The sequence below is a fragment of the Macaca nemestrina genome, chromosome 17, assembly GCF_043159975.1.
Source record: "Macaca nemestrina isolate mMacNem1 chromosome 17, mMacNem.hap1, whole genome shotgun sequence".
Taxonomy (NCBI): domain Eukaryota; kingdom Metazoa; phylum Chordata; class Mammalia; order Primates; family Cercopithecidae; genus Macaca; species Macaca nemestrina.
In genome coordinates this window covers 42,706,915-42,732,746 of record NC_092141.1, presented here as the reverse complement: position 1 = coordinate 42,732,746, position 25,832 = coordinate 42,706,915, and the positions used below count along the sequence as shown (strand labels likewise).

Genomic DNA, 25,832 nt, shown 5'->3' with positions numbered 1-25,832 from the left:
GGGAAAAGTTGTATTTCGAGGTCACGGAGTTTCAAATTATAATGTCATCTGTTTACTAGAACAGAATGTTTTCCCCCCCCTAATTAGGGGGTGGTGGCAGTGGCATGTACCCAGCACATGTTAAGTAGCAAATTAGCATTCGAGCTGAGCTGATTGTAGATCTCAGTTTCCTTAACTCTCCTGCCTGTTATTCTTTGCAGAGGCAGGAGGCTATACCCTGAGCTTTTGACCCTCCCCAGAAACCAGGCTCAGGACTGGCCTTAGGTTCCCCAGGGTTAGAAGAGGGTCCCCCTCCTTGCATCTCAGAGTAGAAATCTCAGGGTCATAGAAAGTAAATTAATTCCTGACTTCATTTATTTATTCATAAACGAATAAATTTGCCACAGCAGAAATATGGGCATGTGGTCTAGTAGGGGGTTAAATTGCCTGATTTGCAAATGAGTTTGTCTGAAAAGTTCTTTAATGTTTTGTCATACACTTCACCAAAAAGACCATAATTATACACAATTAGGTCAATGCTTAAAAATCTGGGCCAAATTGACCCACTCCAAAACCAATCTCTGTTACTACTAGTGCCAAACAAATAGGTATTGTAGACCTGATTGAAGAGGGGAATGTTTAACCAACTGAATAACACAAGAGCATTTTTAAGAATCATAGAATATCTGATGCCTTTATGTAAACCATACTGCTAATTGCAAATGAGTATTGTCAATTAAAGAGGGTTTTTAAGAAGAGATATGTAGAAGCATTTTATTAGCCATCAAATTGAATTGCTACAGATGCTAGAAAATGTTATAGCAGTATTTCTTAAAGAATATTCTATAATTCAGTTCCTGTTCGAGACCATTGCCATGATAGTTTGTGCCACTGAGGTCTTGTTGAAGCGTATCTATTGAGTTTGTAGACCACACCCTTCAGACTCAGACGTACCTGGATTTGACATTTAAGCCCTCTGCCTCAGCTGAGCCCTCTCCCTCAGCTGAGGGACCTTGGGCAAGTTAGCTGTTTTCTCTGTACTCAGCTTTCTCATCTGTAAAATGGGCTTGGCAGTACCCTCCTCTCAGAGTTACTGATAACATCCACCAAATGTTAAGCACAGAGCCAAGTGCCCGGCTGTGAAATCCACCATTAGGGCTATTCTCTTCTAGTTCCTGCCTCCCACCCTAAATTGCCTTACCCTCTTGGAAAGCTTTAGTCAAGAGCTGCTTCAGAAGACTTTGAGAAGACCTTAAGGCCATGGACAGGAAGCAGAACAGCATGAGGAGTGTGTTTGACCCTGGTCTCCGGGAAGGGATGGTGACACTAACAGGTAAACACTGCTCTGGGCAAATGATGTCTGCTAGAGATATCAACCGTTCTCCAATCACCTGTAAGAGAGCACCAACATCAAAAAAGAATGTTCTCTTCGTAGTCATCGAGAGAAAGTGTCAATTGCTAAGCGTCTAAATTGTACCAGACACTTTATAATCCAGACCTCATTTCATTTGAACAAAAGTTCTATGAGGCAGGATTCTAAGCTCCATCATTTTGGAGGTGGGGAAACTGAAGTTCAGAGAAGTTTAGTCACTTCCCCCAAGGTCAAAGGCACCATGTTATGTTTATAATCCTTAAAACAAACGAATGTGGAAGGGTAGAGGTAAGCAGTCAGAGTCTAAATGGGAAAGGAGCAATTAGAGCAACCCCAAGACCCATCTCTGCACACACGAGAAAACATGTCTGGGATATGAACTGAGAGAAAATATGATCCTGTGAAAAGAAGAGGCTTCATGGAGAAAACAGATCTAGGCTGGTGGGGAGGAGGGTGGAATGCAGCCTGGGAGACGGCTGGAGGTGGAAGGAACATGAAGGGATATGGAGCAACAGGATTTCCAGCTGGGTAGCGCTAATACCAGGAGCCCATGAGCCATGTTGCTTCTCTTGCTGTCCACGCCGTGGAGCAGGGACTTGTGTGCATACCTATCTCTCTGCCTCCTCCCCCGCTGATCCTTGAGTTATCAAAGGAAGGACATGTATTTAATTTTGTTTCCCCAAAACCATACAGTGCCTGGTACAGAGTTAGAGGCCAACATACCTATTAAACAGGTGGATGAGCTGAAGATTAGCAGATTAATCCAGGAAGTCTTCCTGTAGGAGAGGGCCTGGAGCTGGAAAAAAAAGAAAGAAAGAAAGAAAAAAAGACAACAGAGGTGTGGTGTGGTAGAAAAAAAAGGCATAGAGCTGTTTTATATAAGCGAGGAACTGACGTGTGTGTGTGTGTGTGTGTGTGTGTGTGTGTGTGTGTGTGTGTAATCAGGGATAAGGCATAGAAAGGATTGCTCCCTTCCTAAATTTGGGAAGAAGTGTTCCGGATCTGCTTTAACAACTTGCATTTTGGAGACAAATATGCCTGAGTTCAAGTCCCACCTCTGACACCACAAACTGTAACTTGGACATAGCACTTAACTTTTGTGAGCCCCAGCTTCCTCACCTGTACAATAGGGATAATAACCTGTCAAGATAGTTAAGAGGGATAAGTAAGATGATATGACACCCTCACACAGGTCCTGACACATGGTAGACCTTTGTGAATTTTGATCCTCCTGCTTTAAAAACCTGTGTCCTATCCTAGAAGTCCAGGACCTCTTGGTTAACAAATATGTGAAGTTTATCAGCCTTGGCCATTTGTGCTTGCTTGTGATGCTTCTGTTCTCTGAGCTCCCAGGATCAATAAACCACTGATTAATGCCTCAGAGTGCACCTGGACGTTATTGTCAGTGGACCTAGTTTAGCAGGGGTCCAGATGGGATGAAAACATATTTCAGAGTAGAGTTAAACCTAGAGGGACATGCCCTCAGCTGCCTTCTCCACCATCGTCCAAGGAGTATGATTTAAGCCTGGAAAGCCCTGAAGATGAGAACTTGGCTCATCAAGGTGACTCCATGTGGCTCTGCCCCAGCTTGGCAGTGTGGCTTGGGATGGCCACTCAGACTTTCTGTTCTCTTCCTCCTGATGGGGATTTAGCACCATTGATTCAGTAGGTTCTAGTCATTTGAGCTCTGGCATGGGACAAAAGGGCAAGCCACACACACTTGCTAGCAGGAGCTGACTGTCAGTGGAGTTTCAGGAAAAAGGAGGTAGGCGGCGGAAAGACTAATTCTTTGCTCCCACCTATAGTTCCAGCTGTGCTTCCATCTGACAAATCAGGATCAGAATACACACACACACACACACACACACACACACACACACACACACACACACACTGCCCTAATGGAATGGTTTGCAGCCAGTCCTACCTGGAATCCCAGTTGTCTTTCTCTTTCAAATACAGACTATCCCGACAGCTATGTGGGGGCGGGGGAGGGGACTACTTGTTGCTCTTTCTCTGAGGCTCCAGGGGCAACCTGGCTTTTCTGTCTCAGGAGGGACTCCTGGCTGCTCCCCTAGAATGCCCCCTCGCTGTCTGCATCAGAGGCACTGTGGGTTTGGATCGCCCCCTTCCTTCTGCATTTTTAGCATTCTCCGCTCTGGAGATCCCAGGCTGGGTCTAACCTGGGATCCCTGACATTGATGCAAAGGAATGCCGCCTCCAACCTCACACCTGGCTCCTGGGAGTTTAGCACTGTCTTCCTGCCACCCGGGGGGCGGGGTGTCATGTCAACCCTCGAAGAAGCCCCCACTAGCTCCCCTCAAAAAGGGCTAAAAAGAAAACTTGGAGAAAGTCCCCAGCCCCCACCAGACCTTCTCCCCCGCCCTGCCCCTCCCCCAAAGGCAGCCTAGCAGGGACAGGAAGCTGGGGCGGGAGAAGCAGGCAGGCTCTGTGACCTGGGGGTTGTCCCTTTTCTCCGGGGAGGCGGGGGGAGAATGGATCACGGTCTGCGCCCCCCCTCTTCCGTCCCCAGTCTCCGGATACCGGTCCTCGTCTCTCCGTGCCGCGCGCTGCCTCCTCTCCCCGGTGCTAGCAGCGGCCGCTGGCATTTGGAATTCTGCCCACAAAAGGGGGCCTGGAGGAGGAGGAGAGGAGGGATGGAGGCCGGCGGCGAGAAACGGCATCCGGAGTCCAAAACATCATGGGAACAAGAATCGAGCGGCGGAGCTCTGAAGGCTGTGCCGCTGCGCCGGACCGCAGTGCATCAGCGTGGCCGCCCTGACATCCCCCAGGATGGTTAACATGGGGCATTATGCGCTGGTTAACAGGCTCCGAGCTGCTCAGCGACTTGTTTTAAGCATTTTCTCCCTCGCTCTCGCTTTTAATCTTGTCTCTAGTGGCGTGTGTAGGGGGGAGGACTTTATTTCCATTGGCTAAGCTCTCCCTTCCCACCCACATCTCTTCCACATCACCTTGGTGTCTCCCTAAATAAAACCAGCCCTCCTTATCGCCTGGAAAAAATCAGGAGCTAGAGTTTGAATGGGTTTTATATAAACACTCACCCCTGTCAGCGTGCGGCTGGGCTCTCAGGATAAACTCACAGCGTCTGGCCCGATGCTTGCCTTGCGTTCTCTCCCCTGAACGTCAAGGTTTAAGCAGAGCCCGAGGACTGGGAACTCTTCTCTGAAATTCGACCAACCTGAAGCCAGTTGCGGAACTGCACAGGGTCCCGATGGACCTCAAGGAGAGCCCCAGCGAGGGCAGCCTGCAACCTTCTAGCATCCAGATCTTCGCCAACACCTCCACCCTCCATGGCATCCGCCACATCTTCGTGTATGGGCCGCTGACCATCCGGCGTGTGCTTTGGGCAGTGGCCTTCGTGGGCTCCCTGGGCCTGCTGCTGGTGGAGAGCTCTGAGAGGGTGTCCTACTACTTCTCCTACCAGCACGTCACCAAGGTGGATGAAGTGGTGGCTCAAAGCCTGGTCTTCCCAGCTGTGACCCTCTGCAACCTCAATGGCTTCCGGTTCTCCAGGCTCACCACCAACGACCTGTACCATGCGGGGGAGCTGCTGGCCCTGCTGGATGTCAACTTGCAGATCCCGGACCCCCATCTGGCTGACCCCACTGTGCTGGAAGCCCTGCGGCAGAAGGCCAACTTCAAGCACTACAAACCCAAGCAGTTCAGCATGCTGGAGTTCCTGCACCGTGTGGGCCATGACCTGAAGGATATGATGCTCTACTGCAAGTTCAAAGGGCAGGAGTGCGGCCACCAAGACTTCACCACAGTGAGTACTTGGTTTTCAGCTCACTCTGGTCCTCTGGAGAAGTGGTGCGCTGGTGGTCTCCTGCTTGGTTTGGGGTCTCCTTGTGCTTTGGGACAGGAGAGAGAGCAGTGCCTCACCCGAAGGCCACGAGGGTAGTTGGTCAGAGTTGTGGGAGCCAGTTGCAGGGAAGACTACCGGCCAGGATAGAGCACTGCTGTCAGTTCAAATATGGAGGGTGAGTGGAGGGCTTGCGGTGGGGGATCACTTCCCCAGACGTGCTGAGTTGGCTTCCTCCCAGTCAGAGGGTGGAGGCCTGGGCTGTCCGTTGTCCGGTGCGCTTGGGGTCCGAGCTGTGTGATTGGAACAGCTTGTCATTGACGAGGTGGCATTCTGTGTGTGTGTGTGTGTGTGTGTGTGTGTGTGTGTGTCTGCTCGGAAGTGGCATCAGGCACTGCATCCTGTGGGCTGGGCTGGAGCTAAAGCCGTCAGAGAAGGGGGTGTGGGGCCCAGGCAGTCTGCCTGGCTCCAGTGGCTTTGGGAGCTTGCTGGAGCAGGTGATGCTGCAGAGGTGTGGAAGTCTCCTTGTTTCCTTTCCTTGTGTGAATTCTGAGCTCCATGTGGGGAGAGGAGAGGCCGGGGACCCCAGGGCTCCATCTGATCTGTTGGCAGGTTGAAGCAAAGAGATGTTCAGAGTGCTTGGGCAGAGAGGAGGGTCTAGGCGGAGGCACGTGTGCAAGGCGGTCAGGGAGATGCCTGTGAGGGTGAACCGGTCCCGGCTGCCTTGTCTGGGAGCTTTGGCTTGAAACTCAAAGGCTCGGTTTTCTCTATGTATAATCGCTTAACGAGGTGGATGCAGGAGGAGGGGTGCAGGGAGGGGGCGAACAGCTGTGGGAATGGAAAGCCTGGAGGAGGAGTGTGGAGCTGAGTAAAGAGGAAAAGCGGAGGGGGATGTGGCTTACGTTCAGGATGGGGCTTACTGGAGGGGCAGAGAGGAAAGGATGAGAGGAGAGCTATTGCTACCAGGGTTCTCTCCTCAGTTAGTGGGCTGCTAGGCATAACTTGGCATAACAGGTCAGACAGCAGCTGCTGACTACTCTTTGCTGCCAGGCAAGTCTGGGCATCAAGGGCCCTGGGACCCTTCTGAAGTCCAGCGTGGCTGCTTCCCCCATAGCAGCCTTAGTGAGGATTGAGAGCTTTTGAGTCTCAGAACATTGAACCAAAATGCAACTGCAAGTTGGGAACAGCAGGTGTAGCAGCTGGAAAGGGCTGACCTGTGACACCAGCACTTGTCTAGGGTCCTCTGCCTAATGAAGACATTTCTTACCTTTCCTGTGCTGCATCCATTCCCCACCCCCTCTTGAATTCACCAGCCTCTTGCTCTGAGGTTCTTTTAATGCCATAACCAGTCTCTGCCTGCAGCCTCTGTGACTGCTGTTGGCTATCTCTGATTCTAAAAAAGCCCAGCGCGCCGGGGGCATTGCCTCTCACAGTCTGTGTGCTAGAACTCTGTTTCTTGGAGGAGCTGTTTTGTATTATCCCTTTTAAGCCTTGTGAGGAAGAGCACAGCAAAATTGGCAGTGGTGTATGCTAAAGAGGAAGCCAGTCTGAGCTGGGGGAAGGGACCAGTAATATTGGAAGCCCTTCTAAATGGAGCCAACAGGATCCTAAAACATGTCATGCACAAATGATGTCTTAGGTGGCTTGAGGAGAGATAGAGAAAATGCCTTATTCTTGGAGGCTGAAGCCATCACTACATTCCACCCCGTTCTTTCTAGCGCCTGGCAACGCTCAGCTTCACCACTGCACTGTGCAGCTTGGAAATGCACTCAGCTGTTCCTCTGTCTGCCTGAACACACATGGAACACACAGATGACACAGAGGGTGACACAGAGAGAAACTGTAATAAGTAGCAGACTCTGGGTTGAGTTCTCTAGCTTCCTCCTGATTGCATGTCCAACTGATGGCTTCTTCTGAATCCATGTCTAAGTTCCATTTAGAAGTAAATGTTTTATGACCCCAGGCTACTGTTTTATACTTGGACCATCATTTGACTTGCTGGGGTCCCAAGAGGCCTTTAAGATCAGACCTTAAAGTTTGCCTGAGCTTTTGACCTCTTTGTAATGTTTCCCAAATAGTGAAATTGCCTGTGGATAAGGTTTACTGCTCTGTCAGTGGCATGTCATTAACTGCTGTCCTCACCAAGTTCAAGACTAATCTATCTGAGTGTCCATTCCTTGGGCTGACCCTCTATGTGTGACTTTCCCCATCATTGAAAAGGGAGTGAGCCTGAGTGCTGCTGTTCAGGTTGTTCAGGGAGTGTCAGAAAAAACATCTACTCCAAGACAGCCCAAGGAGGCTCCAGCAGGAAGGCTGGTCTCTGCCCCCAGCCTGGGCACAGTGGGCAGCAATGCTGAGCCTTTACTAGAGGGAACAAGATGCTGAGTTTGCTCAAGACCTTGCAGTGAGAAGTACTCCTCCTGACTCATCCTTGTCTCTCTGTCTTTTTTTTTTTTGGCCTGGGATATAAGTATCCCTCTTACTGGGCTGCCATACCAGAAGAGAGCAGAGAGCCTGGACAGGTGGCTGCTGGAGAAGCCACTTGACCGGCCTTCTCTTATTCCTTGTCTCTACTGCACATCCCTCTCCAGTTGGCTTATTTATGAGGCTCTATCTGGGGTTGTACCATGCTAGGTGACTTCTTCCTCTAAGTGTGGTGGCTGACTTATTAGAGAAGTTAAGTATGGGGGAAGGGATGTCACAAGTGGATGGCTTTTCTCTGTATTTCTTTTTCTATGAAGCATACCTAGTGGCATCTCCAGTGCTAATGCTGTAGCATAAGCTTTCTTATTCCAAGTTCTTAGCTGATGTGCAATGAAGTGCGTAATACCCTTTAATTAGTGAATGAGCCATGATTCTAGCAGAGTGAGAGAAGGCTGTTTGCGGAGGGTAAAAGTCCCAGGGAAGCCAGGTGTGGGATGCTGACTACAATGTAAACAGGTGTGCTTCATGCTCATGCAAGTACACTCTTAGCCCTCACTTAGGACAATCTGATTTCAGATAAGCGTATGTTTTTTCCTTCCTGGAAAAGCAGAAGGAGGCTTTAATTTCAGATTGTCTACTTAGGAAGGTTGCCTCATTGACCTAGTGTGGAAGGAAGGAGGAGGGATTGTGTCTCTGGCTGTGATGTTGGATAATGTGAGTTCAAGATTAAGAGTAGAAAGACATAGGTTTGAAGCCCAGCTACAACATTGTCTTTCTTATTTGCTGGTTGTATCTTGCATTCTCTCTAGGCCTCAACTTGGTCATCTAACATGTGATAGTAAAACGTGACTTACTAACCCACAGGGATGTTGGGAGGCAATATATATGTCCATTGTGCCAGCTACAAAGATGGAAGGTGGGGTTGGTTTCCATATTAGTAGTCGGGCTATTGTTGTTCAGCCTAACTGCCCTGTTTGCAGGAGTCAGACCTGATGAGTAATGCTATAAAAGATGAAACCAGGGAGGGAGAGGAGGCTACTGCTTTCTCTGTTTGGAGCAGTGGGTTTAAGTGCAACCTGACTGAGATGGTTTCTTAGAATGGAGGTCACAGTTGGGTTCCATAGTTAACTCTTGCTGACAGGTGGTGGCCCCACAGCTTGTGACCAGGACATGACTGCTTTATGTTTTTTCTCTGCTCATCATGTTAGGGTTCATCTGACTCCAAGTACAGAAATACAAATGACACTTCAGTTTCACACTTAACTGACTTTCATAGTTGTATGTGTTTGTATTTTAAATTTGAGAATTCTTAGGAAATATATTTATTTCTTTCCTTAACGAAAGAAAGGTCTCTCCACTATGAGATCTTGTTAGAGGCACTGTATAGATCTCGTTAACTGACATCACCTAATATTATAGAGATGATGGAGGTGAAGGTTTAGAAGATCACATCTTTGGAATTCTCACACAAGGCCAATGGGTCTATAGTTCATATATCTTTTTAAAAAAATATTATTATGATACTATGAACATGTAGGTGAAGAATATGACTTTTAGGGAGAAATCTGAGCTGGAATTCCAACTCTGCCACCAATTTGCTGTATGTTTTTGGACAAGTTTCTTAACCTCAATTGTCTCATTTGTAAATTAGGAACAATAATATCGACCACTCGGAGCTATTGTGCTGACTCAGTGACATAAAGTATGTGAAGGCCTACTATGTGGCAGGTGCCTAGAGCAGGATAGGCCTCTTGCTTTGCTTAGTGTCCCACAGGAGCTCACACACCTCTCAGTCTAGTGGTTTGCTCACTATTCCATACTATAACTTCACCAACTACTTTGGAGCACAGGCAACTGCTGTGTTGGTATTCTCAATTCTCATTATATGTTAAGCTTTCACTTTTCTCTGTGCTCTTCATATTAATTCTGCTGCTTAAACATCCTCTCCTTACCCACCATCTTGGCTTCCACATTGAATCTCATGCTCCCAAACTCAACTCTAGAAAGCTCGCTTGTCCTGGGCCATCCCCCACCCCCACGGGAATGGGTGACCTATGCACCCTGTGCACAGCTTTTACGGCAGTGTGTCATAGTGCTTCATGCATGGTTATTCCTTTGTCAATCAAATAGAGCACCTATTGTGCAGTGTGATAAAAATAGACTACAGTCTTGCCATTGTAGAACTCCCAGCCCATTTCCCACCCCCTCCCGATGAGGTGATAGCTCACTGCAAGAATGTAGTCTTGTTAAACCCAGACTCTGCATACATCTTGCTAAATATGGGGGCTGCCCACAGGAAATACCATGACCCAGGCATGGTTTGCTAATTGAATAGTTACTTGCTGTTCCTGGAATAAACCCAGAACCCTTTGCTCATGGACCTTTCCCACTTTACCTCTTTACTTTTTTTTTTTTTCTTTCTCTTGAGATGGAGTCTCACTCTGTTGCCCAGGCTGGAATGCAGTGGTGTGATCTTGGCTCACTGCAACCTCCACCTCTTGGGTTCAAGTGATTCTCCTGCCTCAGCCTCCTGAGTAGCTGGGACTACAGGCACGTGCCACCACGCCCAGCTAATTTTTGTATTTTTGGTAGAGATAGGGTTTCACCAGATTGGCCAGGCTGGTCTCGAACTCCTGACCTCGTGATCCGCCCACCTTGGCCTCCCAAAGCACTAGGATTACAGGTGTGAGCCACTGCGCCTGACCCTCTTTACTTTTTATACCTCTTTCTCCATGTCTGTTTATCTAAATCCTAGTCATCCCCCAAAATCCAGCTTTACCATCACTGTAGCCTTCTCCAGGAAACCATTGCCCATCCCCTTCTCATTCCCATAATCTAAATTACTCTCTTTCTCGTCTGTCTTCTAAACAGCATTTTGGTTTATTCCTCTGTTAGAACAGTCATTACTCTTTTTCTTGCATTAGAATCATGAAGTGCTTGGGCTAAAAATGACCTTAGAAATGATTTAATACCCTAGTTTTTTAACCACTGATAATTTTTCATTTTAAAAAGTTTATTAGTAAAAGGTACATATATTTATGATGTACAACACTGCTTTGATGTATGTACACATTGTGGAGTGGCTAAATCAAACTATTTAACATATGTATTACCTCACATACTTACCATTTTCTTGGGGGGAGGATAAGAACACTTAAAATTTACCCCATTAGCAATTTTCAATATATTGTTATTAACTGTATATTATGATGTACAATAGATTTCCTGGGCTTGTCTGTCTTGTCAAACTGAAATTTTATGTCCTTTGATCCATATCTCACCTGTCCAACCCGCCACTCCCCAGTTCCCAGTAATCACCATTCTGCTCTCTGTTTCTATGAGTTTGACCTTTTTAGATTCCACGTATAAGTGAGATCATGCAGTATTTGTCTTTCTGTGCCTGACTTATTTCACTTTGCGTAATGTCCTCCAGGTTCATCTATGTTGTCACAAATGCAGGATTTTCTTAGTTTTTAAAGGCTGAATAGTATTCCATTGTGTATATACATTACAAATCTTTATTTATTCACCTATCAATGGACACTTAGGTTGATTCCATATATTGGCTTTTGTGACTAGTGCTGCAATAAACATGGGAGGGCAGAATCTCTTTGATACTGATTTCATTTCCTTTGGATATATACCCAGTAGTGGGATTGCTGGATCATATGGTACTTCTATTTTTAATTTTTTGAGGAACCTCCATACTGTTTTCCATAGGGGCTGTACTAATTTCCATTCCTACCCACAGTATACAAGGACTCACCTTCCTCCATATCCTTTCCAATGCTTGTTATTTTTTGTGTTTTTGACAACAGCTATTCTAACAAGTGTGAGGTAATATTGCATTGCTAACCAGTGATACTTTCTACAAATCACATATTTCTTTTTTCTCCCCTCCTCGTAAGGCCTGATGTCTTCACTCATCCTTGTATTCTCAGCACCTAGAATTGCTTAGCACGTAGCTGTCAAAGTGTTTCTTCAGAGTTTGGGTAAAGTAGGTTTGAAGTTTCTTTTAATGTAAGATAACTCTAGCTGATACATGGTGAAATTGTTGTTTCCCAGCTTCTTTTTGCATCATGGGTAGCCAGGATTCCACCTGCACTGGGATGACTTGTCCCATTATTGTTATTGTTTAATAATACACTTTCTGATTATAGAAGTGATCCATGCTCATTGGAGGAAATTTGGGAAGTTTGGGAAATAATAAAGAAAGGAGAAACCTGGGCAATCGGGTGAAACCCAGTCTCTACAAAAAATACAAAAACTAGCCAGGAGTGGTGACACATGCCTGTAGTCCCAGTTACTAGGTGGCTGAGGTGGGAGGTTAGCTTAAAACTGGAAGGTCGAAACTGCAGTGAGCCATGATCATGCCATTGCACTCCTGCCTGGGCAACAGAATGAGACCCTGTCAAGAAAAGAAAGAAGGAAGGAAGGAATGAAGGAAGGAAAGAAGGAAGGAAGGAAGGAAGGAAGGAAAGAAAGAAAGAAAGAAAGGAAGAAAGAAAGAAAGAAAGAAAGAAAGAAAGAAAGAAAGAAAGAAAGAAAGAAAGAAAGAAAGAAAGGAAGGAAGGAAGGAAGAAAGGAGGAAGGAAGGAAGGAAGGAAAGAAAAGAAAAGAAAAAAAAAGAAAAGAAAAAAAAGAAAAGAAAGAAAGGAGGGAGGGAGGGAGGGAAGGAAGGAGAGAAGGAAGGAAGGAAGGAAGGAAAAATTGCTGTTAATCACTTCCCAGATATAATTACATGTATTATTTTAGCATTTTGGGAGTACTCCTATTCAGCCATGCAATGTGTGCATGTGTGTGTATTACTAGGCCTGGGATCTCACTTTTTGTGCATCTGGTGTCTTGTCTGCTCCACAGTACACATCCAGTCAATATTAGCTTGCTCTCTTCTTGAGTCCCCTGGGGAGTCTTGAGGTCATTAGAAGATTCCTTCCTTTTAGGCTCAAAACTGAACACCAGTTACTCTCCTTTGATGGCACTTTATTGATAGTACGGCTGTTTGTTTATCTGATGCCATCTTGGTCCTACTGTTTCTTGAATGTTTGCTAAGATGCACCAGAGATGTGTTCCTTTACACAAAGTCACACATCCTGACAGGCCCAACCCTGCTCTGTGATGAGGCCCAAGTTTGAGTCAACTCTGGTTCTTCTTGCAAGACCATCCACACTGCAAGCCTCAGCACACAGATGTAGACCCTGACTCTCCCCATCTGTAAAGTCTCTAGGTTCTATGTCAAAATGGCCTAAATTGCAACAAATGTAAAATAGATGATTTATCATTTTCCTTAGGATGCTCTGAAGTCTTGTGAACATTCGACATGCCCTTGGAGGGGCAACCTTTGTCAAGTCAAGCAAGTTTTCCATGATGCCAGCCTCCATTTGGGATCTTCCGGTTTAGAACTTTAAGCTGTAAGCTCTCTGGAAGTCATGCTTTCAGGGGTATATAAAATTCTTTCTGATGTGATGAAGGGGTAAGACAATGACTGAGAGCTGACTATTTTGATGACCCACATCGTCTACTTGCAAAGAAAAAAACTGAAGCTACTGCACAAGTTCCTAGATAATGCCTGGTTTATTGTTGGGTGAATCTGTATGTCTGTGTCTCTTTCTCAGCAAGCTTTTAGACATCCAGAACTGCTTAGAAGGCTACCTGGAAGCTTATTGACTGGGGTGTTGGTTCCTGTCTTCCTCTCTATTGTAATTCTCTTTTCTTCTCTATAGAAAGTTCTTCCATTAATGAAGAGATGAATTTAAAAAAGAAAGTTGGCAAAGTGAATCCTAGTTTGCTACTGATTTCTTTTGTAAGAGCTGAAATGTGATCCCATTAAAAAATCTCTCAAAGACTGAATTGGTAACATTTAACATGAAGTTTGCTATTAGAGGTGGTGCTCCATAAAGCAGGCTACATGTCAAAGTGCCAAGCACCCTATTTCCTCCATGAGACTAAAATGATACCACATGAGTCTAGAGAGACCTGAAAGTTTGCTGTGTGCTTTCTCTTTTTTGTAGGATGTTTATGTTTGTTGGAGCTGAGTTAAAATATCTAACTTGACCAGCAAGGCCATTTGACCCACAATCTATTACAACGTGAAACCAAGCCTACATCACCCCTCCCAGTTTGAAACTCCATATACCATGTTTCACTCATGCATTTGATTTAAAATCATACAGACTGGGCTTAGTGGTTACAGGATAGCAGCTGCCTCCAACACTCAGAAATACCACATGGTTATTATTTGATAACTTGAAATTCTCTGATAAAAGCCTGTTTATCAGGTTGGGCTTTATTTGAGGACAACATTCCCCAAAGTGCCATTCTTTGGATGCTGAAGCATCTTTCCATCTTCCAGTACTTATTTTCTCCTGATTTCGATATATTCTCTATTGATTGCCTCAGTAGCCATTGGAATTTATGCTCAGAAGAAATTAAGCATGTAACAGAGAAGCAACGTATTTGCCTGGATTTATGACCTCTGTAGATTTAGTTGTACAACCTTCAGGAAGGTAATAAGCCTCAATGGGCCTCAGTTTGCTTATCTGTAAAACAAAGGCATGGAATTAGGTGGTTTCTAAGGACTTGCCAACCTGTACCACTCTAATGCAACAGAACATAATAAACATTTGTTTTCTGATCCTACATCTGTTTGCTGAAACTCAAACTTTAACTTATGTTGGAAGTGGGGAACAGTTGCTGCTCATTTGCCACCAGATCTATTTATCTATTTATTTGTTTGTTTAATTATAACAATTTTATTTAGATAGATATGTGCAATGGAAGCAGAAACACCTAGATGCATTGAGAGGCTGCAGCGGGATGAGGGAGACCCAGAATTTTGCTCTCAAAATCCTGTTTAGGAGTCATGAGATGCCTGGCTGAAGCTCGTCGGTCTGACTCAAAGTTTGCAGCACAGTAGTCCAGCAATTGAGGGCAGTGATTCACTCTGGGTCTTTTTTTTTTTTTTTTAATACTTTAAGTTCTAGGGTACATGTGCATAACGGGCAGCTTTGTTACATATGTATACTTGTGCCATGTTGGTGTGCTGCACCCATCAACTCGTCAGCACCCATCAACTCGTCATTTAGTCACTCTGGGTCTTACATGAGTGAATTAGCAAGTGTATCTGCGGAAGGCGCTGTTAGCCAGCCCAGATCCTCTTTACTGCACCTGTAGGTAGAGCACATAACAGCTTAATCAGTCCCTTTCGTGGGGAGGCTGGCCCTTGGTGCTGCCTCTTCTGGAGATATCTGGGAAGTTATTCACCTCCCCACCACCTGGGGGCAGCCAGTGGCCAGTGACTGACTGACGGGAATAGGAAACGCCAGTCATCTCGCCTCAAGATGGTGCAGTTGTGGTGCAGTTGATGGTGCATTGTGGTGCAGTTTACACTCAGTGCTTCCCATGGGATCAGGCTGAGCTGGACTTCTCCTGAAACCACATTCATGCTTACCTTTTCCCCTGCCCTACCTTCCCCTTCCCGCTTCTAGGCTTTTTATGAGAAACTCCCTCAATAAATCACCTGTAGAAGGTATGCCATCTCAGGCTCTGCTAGGGAACCCAACCTGTGTATTGATTAGTTTTAGCTTCTTTATCCATATGGTAACATGAACAATAGTCTAGGCATGTGGACTTAAGTCTGGCTTAGAAAAAAATACCTTTTTCAAAAATCTTTTAAACCTGGAACTTTCAAAATCTGTTGCTTCAACTCAAGACTGATAACAATTCCCAAGGGTGGCCTTCATAACTCAAATGAGCATCTCTCTGATTCGGGATTCACTACTCTAAGCACAGTGGGTTTGTTCCCCCTTGGAGATTTTTGCCCAAAGAAACCCCTTCCCAAGGTTTCCCATTTCCTAAAAGCTGAGCCATCCCCATTCTCCCAGCTGTTATTACATGCCCCTCAGCTGTTCACATTCTAGCATACTTTTATCAGCACCTGCATTCTCATTTCCTAAGTTTGCTCTCTCAGAAAAGTTCTCTTTCCTACCCTTCTACCAGTCTTCACTTCCATTTCTTCCTGAATGTACATCAGCCTGGCTTCAAGCCATGAAGAGGAGTCTATGCATTTGATGTTGGCAGTGTCCTGAGCCCATCGATAAAGTAGAAGGCAGTGAGAGATGTATGACTGACCAGAGGTGATGCTCCTCATATGTCCCAGAAACCATGAGTGATGAGGAGTGTATTAAAGAACGGAGACAGTTTAGCCTGAAAAGTGAAGTGGGTGACTCAAGGGCTGTTTTAAAATACTTTGAAGGCAGTCATAGAGAAGAGGAATGTGGCTTTCTCTGTGTGAATCCAGGGAGCAGAGCTAGCACCGAAGTCTGGGCAAAAGTTTAGATAAATGGATATCAGCAGACTGGAAGGAGTTGTCCTGGGAGTCTAGAGCGCCCTGTACCCTACCATCAGATCTAGCTGAGGCCAAGCAATTGCTTATTGGCAATGCTGTAGACGTGGATCAATGTCAGGTAAAGGGTTGGATTTAATGACCTCTCAAGTTACTTCCAACTCTGAGAGTCTTTGATTTATTTCCTTCCTGCACAGTTAGTTGGGGTCAGAGGTGAGGGACATTGACAGATAGCATTGGGAAAAAAACTGATAATAGATGCAATCCAGCATATCCAGACTACAGAACCACCCCATTTCCCAATACTGTGTAGTCTTGAAGCTAAGTGTTTCAGAAGTCAGGAATAAGAATGGTGCCACACGAGACTCTCTAGAGACAAAAGGGTGATTATTTCAGTTCATCCAGATGAAGAGCAGAAAGTAGGTGGCTGGTGGAAGCCAAGGATTGAAGGGGCTGTTAAATGACCTGTGCCTCCTAAAGTGTGTATGAATGGCTCCTCAAGAGGCAGTTCCCAGAGGAATTTGTTATAAATTCTGGGAGCTAGAGCCAACCTTAGAGAGCAAATCTTGGGTTGTGGTTGGGCATCGCCTAGCTCCATATGGAGGGCTGCAGAGACTGAAAGGTTTATGGACTAGAGACAACTCTAGGTTTAGTAGGGCTAGAGATAGACCCAGCTATAGGATTTTGGAAGGAGGCTAATCTGGCAGAGAGAATGTCCTGCCCAGGAGCACTGATAACAGACAACAAAGGCATATCTGAGCTTGGGGAGCTTGGCAAATGTTGGAAGGATGAAGAGCTCTGGCACTTGAGATAATAACATAATGAAGTATTTTAGTCTCATGGTACAATCATGGAATTTAGTGCCAGACAGGCGTAGGTTCCAGGTTTGCCTGACCTTGTACAAATTACTTAACACCTCCAGACTTCAATATCCTAATCTATTAAATAATAATAATAATAATACTTTTACTTCATAGGATTGTTTGCAGCAATTGAGTGAAATAATATAAGCAAAACTTTAAGCATTATCCCAGATGTGGAATGTCAGCTGTTTTGTTACTGTTGTTACTGTTATTATTACTAAGATGAGCTGGTGATACAACATAGTGACAGGAGATCCAGGAGAAAAAGGATTTTTTGGAAATCTATATTGACAGTGTAGTATCAGGAAGGCCCACGAAAGTATGGGGAAATGAGGCTGTGATCAAGCCAGGGACCCAGCTCCTGCTATTACAGTTGAGCATAAGCTACTGTAGACACGCAGGTCTTGTCAAAAAGACCTGCTTTTTTGTTCATCATTGTGTAGCTTACAAAACCTGTTAATAATGGCTAACATTTTCTGAGCACATATTGTATCCCAGGCACCGTTCTATGCACTTTACATGGAATACTTCATTTGGTCTTCACAACAACAAAGTGAAATATATAATAGTTGATATATTTTTTTTTTTTTGTATGGAAAAAACTGAGGTTTAGAAAAGTGGAAGAATTGGCCTATAGTCACTTATCTTGTAATTGGTGGAAGCAGTGTCTGGTTTCATATCCTAAATGCTTTCTTTTTTTTCTTTTTTTTTTTTTTTTGAGACGGAGTCTTGCTCTGTCGCCCAGGCTGGAGTGCAGTGGCCGGATCTCAGCTCACTGCAAGCTCCCCCTCCTGGGTTCACGCCATTCTCCTGCCTCAGCCTCCCGAGTAGCTGGGACTACAGGCGCCCGCCACCTCGCCCCGCTAGTTTTTTGTATTTTTTAGTAGAGACAGGGTTCCACCGTGTTAGCCAGGATGGTCTCGATTTCCTGACCTCGTGATCTGCCCGTCTCGGCCTCCCAAAGTGCTGGGATTACAGGCTTGAGCCACCGCGCCCGGCCTAAATGCTTTCTAAGATGCTATTTGATCCTCACAATAACTCTGAAAGTGGAAAAGTACTGTCTTAGTCTTAGTCTGTTTTGTGTTGCTATAACAGAATACCCGAGACTGGGTAATTTATAAAAAGGAAAAAAAAAGAGGTTTAGTTAACTTATGGTTCCGCAGGCGGGGAAACTCAACATGGAGCAGCCGCATCTGGAAGCTTCTGGAAAGTCAGGCCTACTACAGACATATGCCCAGATCCCAGAGACATGGTGCTTGTGATATGTAAACATCATGACTGCAAGATTCTAAGCCCATCTTCCCCGAAAAGGCAAAGTTTCCTCACAAGTTTGATGCCCAGTGTTCTGGCTGTACTCCCATTGAAACCAACTTCTTCAAAGATGCATGACATCAGCCCAAAAACCACCTGAATATTCATCAAAAGAAAAGGTCTGCTGAGAGCCTCGGGCTGCATCAAAACATGGCAGAGAAATGGGAGGGGAACCAGATGCATGAAAAAAAGGCAAAACACAATAGGCAACCTTGCTTTATAACAATCTGCTCTCATGGGAACTAATTCATTCCTACAAGAAGTAACCCAGTCTAGCAAGAAAGACATTAATTCATCTTAATTATGTAATCACCCCTTAAAGGGACCACCTCCCAACACCACCACATTTGGGACCAAGCTTCAACATGAGTTTTTATGGGGACATACTATATATATTCAAACTGTAGCATGTACCAATGTATCTACTTCACAGTTGAACATAGGTAAGGCTCAGAGAAGCTTAGTGACTGGCACAGGTCACTCAGTAAGAAAGTGGCACCATTAGGGATTGGAGTTCATGCCGTCTGATTCCCTTTAGGGGTTCTCTGGAAAGACAGCATGCTTTTTTTTTTGTGCAGGGCTGAGCTAAATGAAGTCAGGCCAGTCATCAACAAGTCTTTAGGTCTTAGTTCAAAAAAGTCAGTCAGGGCCCAAGGCCACTCAGTTTATCGGTATCCTCCTCTTGGAAGCAGAAGCCTGGCAGTTACTGGACCTGAAGGAGAGCAGGAGAGGTGAGAGGAGAGGAAGCCTCAACTCAATGCTGTTGAGCTCAGCTTTCCAGGTAGCCGTCTAGCTGTTACCTGCAGCCCTTGCCTTTGTGCAGGTAAACGGAGAAGAGGTAAAGATAGCCCCAGTTCTGCGTGGCAGAAGGCAAAATGAAGGGTTTGGGGTTGCAAGACAATATTCTAGCTTTCCAGAACAAGGCCTTCCAGTCACAATTCCATACTTAGGGGGGAATGAGCAGCACAAATGTAGTCAAAAGACTGTGGTTCTGAGAGACATCCCAGTTCAGACCTTTTCTTTTGATAAATAATGCAGGTGGCTTCTAGGCTGATGTCATGCATCTTTGGGGAAGCTGGTTTCAATGGGAGCACAGACAGGACACTGTGCATCAATTTTGTGAATAAAACTTTCCCTTTTCAGGAGAAGATGGACTTAGGATCCCATAACCATGATGTCTGCATATCACAAGCACCATTGTCTCTGAGAGTTGGGCATATGGTTATGGTACTCCTAACCTTCCAGCTCTGCCAGTCTGCACTAATTCTTAATTCTCTCTTACCTTGATTCTGTGCTCGGGAACACGCAGGTGGAGTGCCAAGCCATTCTATAGCACTTGCTTCAGGAATGTAGAGAACCTGGAGAAGTCTCTTCTTGCCAGGGTAACACTTGACATTTCTCCAAGTTGCCAACTAGTGGGCTCAGCGGTCTCACATGAGGAAACGAGTATCCCTATGCAGATGTGCGTGTGATTCTGCTGTACTAGCTCCTTTCACCTCCACTTCTCCATTTTAAATCTCACTCTAGGTGGAAGAAATGATAACTTGATAACAAACAGATATGTTTCAGGAAGCAGGTGGCAAGAGCTCAGCATTGAGAGCTTCAACTTCTGCCTCTGAATCAGCGACTTGATTTTGAATGTCCAGCCCAAGTTTGCTGTAACTGACAAATTGGCAAGTGGCAGTGAGTAAGAGCTGGAGCTCTGGAGAGAGACTATTTATTGATTCATATACTATCTAAGTGACCTAATGATTATACACTACAATTGTATACAACGTTGATGACCCTGAGTATGTTGTTTAATTAGATTTGGGGATAATTAAATAATTTGTAAACTACATAGCACAGTAGGCCTCAACCTATGTGAGTTTTTTTCTCACCCTTCTCTCTCTTGCCATCCCCACCTACGCACAAATTTTTTGACTTCTAATCCAGCACTATATGTTTTTCTGTCTCTTTCTTTCTGTTCTTTGAACAAGGGGTTTTTTCTTGGAATACTCTGGACTGTGTTCCCTTGTATTTCCCCTTCCTCACTGGATATAGCAGTTGAGGGGCCTCTCTTGGAGCAGGAGCGATTGGGCAGGGTTTCCAGCATGCCCACTATGATATGTAGGTAATTTCAGGTTTCCACTTTTTCCTTGGTGTCCCTGAGAGATGCCCATTTGTATTTTCACAGAGTGCAAGAAGGCATTGGAAGTAATAGAATCTTCTAAAGTTTGGGCCAAGATGGCTTTCTTGGACTGATTTCCTAGCAGAATACTTCATTCCCCTGGGCCTGTTAGCTATTTCAGGGACATTTTAAGTGGCTATTAACAAAATGTTGAATTATGGCTGCAAACTCCTGGGAGCTCAAGTGACATTCACATGAATCACAGGTGAGCTCTGTGCAGTCAAGGCTGCCACAATGGACTGAGATTAAACAAACAGGGGCCATTGTTCCCCCCAGAGCAATGAGGCAAGAACGCCATTTCTTGGAGCCTATGATTTCAGGCAATGTGCCCCTTGGATGCAGAACACTGTTCCAGGCAGGACACATAGCTCATTGCTGCAGGGCAGACAGATGCTCTCTGATTTGCAGAGAGGCGTATTTCAGTTTAACGTCTGCAAGAATTTACTAACACTCAGCATGTCCAGGAATCTACCAGCCATTCTCCGGGGTTATAGTTGTGCAGCATATGGATTCAACAAACATTTACTGATGTTCCCTATGTTCTAGACGTTGTGCTAGGCTCAAGAGAAATGGAAAACAATAACACCCAGTCTAGGCATTCAAGGAGCTCACGGTTTAGTGGGGAAGCTAAACAGTAAACAAAAGATTACTTTACATGAAATAACCAAAGTTTGCCCAAGGTCCAGAGGTAACACATGGTAGGCTCTGAAAATTTTCCAAAAGGAGATAAGAGCTAAATTTTATTCTTTTTAAAAAACCAATTGGAAACAATTTCAAACATATAGATGTTGCAAAACTAGTCTGAAGATTTCCTGTGTATCTATCACTCACCCAGAAGTTCAATGGTGGTCCACTAAGGTCCTTCATGGCTAAAGGAGTCCATCCAGGACTACTCCTCATGCCCAGTTGTGAAGGTTCCTCTTACTCTGTCTTTACTCTCACACTGTATCTGTTTTACCTTGATTTTCATGTCCTTGATTTTTTTTTTAATAATTCAAGGCCAGTCATCTTGCACAATGATCTTCAATTTTAGTTTGTTCAATGTTTCCTCTTGAAGACACCAGATACGATTTTTTGGCTGGAATTTCACAAAACTGATGCAGAATTCTCATTGCAGCCTATCTGGAGGCATGCAATATCTATTTGTCCTAATACTGATAGTGTTAACTTTTATCACTTGATAATGGTGTGTCTTCTGGGGAGATACTTTGAGACTATGTAAAATTCCATTTCTTATTATTCTCTCACTCTCTGGTTTTATCATCCATTGATTTTTCTTGCTTGAATTATTATAATGATCCTTGCCAAATGGTGGTTTTTGAATTCCATCATCCTTTCTACAATTATTAGTTGGTTTTCTGAAATACAGAAGAGCTTTCTCTTTTTTCTCTTTATGTATTTATATACATTGGTGTAGACTTATAGACTTCTATTTTATTCAATAGGTTATAGTCTGATAATATTGTTGTTTATTTTGAAACTCAAATTTTCCCATACTTGGGAACCCCTTCCAGCTGACTTTGTGTGCTTTTGACATTTCCCTGTATTTTTTGAAAGTTGTTTTTTCTTTCTTGTGCAGTTAGATGTTCAGGTTCATTTTCTTCTTTTCCTTCCTCAGTCCTTTAATCAGCCAGTTCTCTAACAAACCTTGGTTCATTTGAACAGGAAATGCTATTTAGAACCAAGATCTGAGTTGTAGGTATGCTCAGTACTACTAGGGTGTAGCTGCTTCCAGACCTTCTTAGTGGACAGAGCTAGGATATTTACATCTACATTTACACCTACATCTCAAACCGGGAATTTACACTGATGCTGCTTATTCCCGTCTAACACCACAGGGTTCATTCTGGCTTTTCCTCCTTCCATATTGGTCCCTCCTTTCTCTAGCAGTAGGAAACCTGTGTCTTGTTACCTCCAGGTTATTTACTTACACTCAATTCTCTTGAATGGCGCCCGTCTTCCTCTCCCACTGGGCTTCTGTTTTGCTTGGATGCCCTCCTCTCCTCCACTCCGGTGCCCTCCTTGTGTATGCTCTGGCTGCTACCAGCCTGCCTTTCATTCATATTCAAATTTCCCCAATTGTCCCCAAAACATGTTTACAGCTTTCTAACTTTTAAAATTCAGGACCCATTGAAGATACAATCAAGATTCATGTGTTGCATTTGGTTATTTTGTCTCTTTTAATGAAAAAGCTCACCCCCCCAACCCACATCACACACAGTTTTAAAAATAGCTTTGCTGAGATGTAATTCTCATTCCATACAATTCACCCATATAAAGTGTACAATTCAACAGTATTAAGTGCATTCAAAGCATTCTGAATTTTAGAACATTTTTATTACCTCAGAAAGAAACCCTGTACCCATTATCAATCACCCTGCTTCCCCAATTTCCATCAATCCCACCCCTCTAGTTCTAGGTAATCATTAATCTATTTTCTGTCTCTATAGATTTTCCCATTCTGGACATTTTGTATAAATGCAGTCATGTAGTATGTGGCCTTTTGTGATAGATTTCTTCCATTGAGTACAACGTTTTCAAAGTTTAATCGTGTTTTAGAATGTGTTCATATTTTTTTCCTTTTATTATCAAATGGCATTCCACTGTATGGATACACCACATTTTAATTATGCATTTATTGTATACCACGTTTTATTTATCCATTCATCAGTTGATGGGCATTTGAGTCATTTCAATTTTTTGGCAATTATAAACAATGCTGATAATCATACATCTTTTAGTGTTGACTTCTGGAAGAAAACAAACCAGTTTTCTTACACAATGATCCCACATACAAATCTATCTGTTTATTTCCATGTGGTATCAGTTAATTTGCTCCTCCCTTCCCTGTATTTTTCATAAAGTAGAAGTTAGATTTAAAAACATGGTGAGATTCATGTCCAAACTAAGAATTTATTTCACTAGAGCTGTTAGATCTTTCACTAGAGATGCTAGTTTTTGATCATTTGTCTAAGACAATAACTGCTAGGTAGCTCCATTGCCTCATCTCTCATCTTTAAATCATCTCACATCATTTGTCAGATGACACTACAACACCTTTAAACATTCTGTTTGTGCTAAAATTTGAACCTGAATTAGTAATTTCATTAGAGGTTTCAAAATAGTGATTTCCCAATTCTATCATTCTACATGTATCAGCTGACATTCTGTTATAAGGAAGAACTTTCACTCATCAACTGGGCATAAACTACAGTTTCTCCTATGTAGGCAAGATAAATGCTTATTCCTATCCTTTAATTACTGGTTTTCAGAGGATTGGGTTGTGTAATCATTGCCAAGCTGGGCTTTGAGGGGTGATTAATTCTCAGATGGACAAGGGATAAGGGATAAGGTATTCACTAGAGTCGAACAATGGCTAACAGAATGATTGTGGGTGAAAGGAGAGAGGGAAGGTTGGTAGGACTCCACTCAGTCATAGTCAAGGCAACCAGACTCCTTCTGGATCCCGTGATATCCCATGGTGGGGCTCTTCATTGCTCAAATGTGGTTCTCTCACTAGTCCGGAGTCTGTGCAGGGCTGGAGCAGGGGTGGCAGGCACTAGCGTTGGTGGAGAAGGGCGGTGATAGCATTGACCACATGGCATAAGGAAGTTCAGAAAGTGTCCAGTGTAAGGATCCTAATTATTTAGCCTGCCCCTTCTCATCTTGTCTCTTCCCTAGCACCTTTTCTTAATTGGCACCCAATGCTTGTGCTTCCATGTGTGGATCTCCAAGGAATTCATGCAGCAGACCTTCCTCAGTGGGAGTGGGAGAGGTGGGACAGCAAAGGAAAACTTCACATGTGGATTTCATTTAATTAAACTACCTGAATAAATGATGAAGGTAAAACATTTACTGAGCGTTGGCTATGTGCCAGGCAATGTTAAAAGCACTGCATGTGTTTTAATGCATTGCATCCTCCCAGTGATGCAATCAGGGAGGTACTTTTACTCCTCTCATTCTGTATTGAGGCCTGAGGTAAAGATGAAGGAAACTGACAAGGTCTCACAGCTCATGGTCTCATGCACTCCCCTATTCTGCCTTTCTAGATGGGGTGCATGAAGAAGAGCTTCTGCTCGGAGGAGTTAATTTTGTATTCTTCTGCTCCTAGCTTGTATTTCCCTGGATAATTAGATAATTCAGCTCACTGGCTGTGACTCTAGAAGGTGGGACTTGTAGGTGCAAAGGGGTCTAAATGTTTGGGTCCCCTACTAAATTCATATTTTAAAATCTTAACCCCAAGCTGATGGTATTCGAAGGTAGGACCTGTGGGAGGTGATTAGGTCATGGGGGTGAAGCTTTCATGAGTAAGATTAGTGCCCTTATAAAGAGGTCCTAGAGAGACCCACCCCTCCTTCCACCAAATGAGGACACAACTAGAAGGCACCATCTATGAATCAGGAAATGAGCCCTCACCAGACACTGAAGCTGCCAGCACTTTGAGCTTGGACTTCCCAGCCTCTCGAACTGTAAGAAATAAATCTGTTGCTTATAAGCTACCCAATTTATGGTGTTCTATTATAGCTGCCTGAACAGGCTAAGACAAAAGTGATGTGGGATGGAGCTTACACAGGGGAGAAACACCCAATGGACACAAAAAAGACTGTGCCCAGGAGCCCTCCACCTGATGGTCCACAAACAAGATGTTTCCTCCACACAACCTGCTCTCTGCCTTATCTCCACAGGAGCACTAATTATCTGGCAGGCTGACGAACCTAGAGAATTAACATGGAATGTGGATAATGATGATTTCAGTTGATGGATTTAAAGCTACCTTCCTGGAAAAATATAATTCAGTCTGTTTTCTGGGAAAGCGTCTTGGAATCCAATAGCACATATTGGCTAAAGTCTCAATTGCGAAGGATCAATCACATATCTACCATGTGCAGTTAATTCAACCTGTTGTCCACTTATTCATTCATTTTGTCTGTTTTGTCCAGGATAGATATGGCATGTCCTCTGCCTGCAGTGGAATCTCATATTTTTAGAAGGTTACAGATAATTTTAATTAGAACTATCATGAAAGAATTGTCTGTAATGTGCATGGCAGGGGAAGCTAGTGCAGAGGGAGAGAGAGTGATTCATTCCTTGTGGGGGGATTGGAATGACTTCATGGGAAAGGTAGCAATTTAGCTCTGCCTTCAAAAGGAGTAGAATTTAACAAGTGAAAAGAACAGGTGAGGATCTTCCAGGGCCAGGGAAATGTGCCAATGAAGTTACAAGACAGGTGAGTCCAGAGTATGCAAAACATGGGCTTGGGAGACAATGCTGCATGGGCAGGCCAGAAACAGGCTGTGAGGAACCCCACTATGTTTGAGTATTGTCTGTGCTGATAAAAAAAAAAAGCCAAACTCTCCAAAATATTTCAAGATGTTTATTCTGAGCTAAATATGAGTAGCCACAGCGCATGACACAGTCTCAGGAGGTCTCGTGAACATGTATCCAAGGTGGTTGAGTTACTGCCTGGTTTTATACATTTTAGGGAGACAGAAGTTACAGGAAAAGACATAAATCAATACATGTAAGTAGCACATTGGTCCAGCCCA

General features: G+C 44.3%; 1 protein-coding gene across 1 annotated transcript in view; it reads left to right on the top strand.

The window, feature by feature from the left end:
* The first annotated feature begins 4,214 nt into the window (after window positions 1–4,214).
* The window catches only part of LOC105485175 (acid sensing ion channel subunit 2), a 1,135,324-nt gene continuing 1,113,706 nt past the window's right edge, over window positions 4,215–25,832 (top strand). The window contains exon 1 of the mRNA XM_071082718.1: window positions 4,215–5,138. Within this exon, the coding sequence (XP_070938819.1) occupies window positions 4,584–5,138 (555 nt within the window). The 5' untranslated portion in view covers window positions 4,215–4,583. The remainder of the gene's footprint in view (window positions 5,139–25,832) is intronic.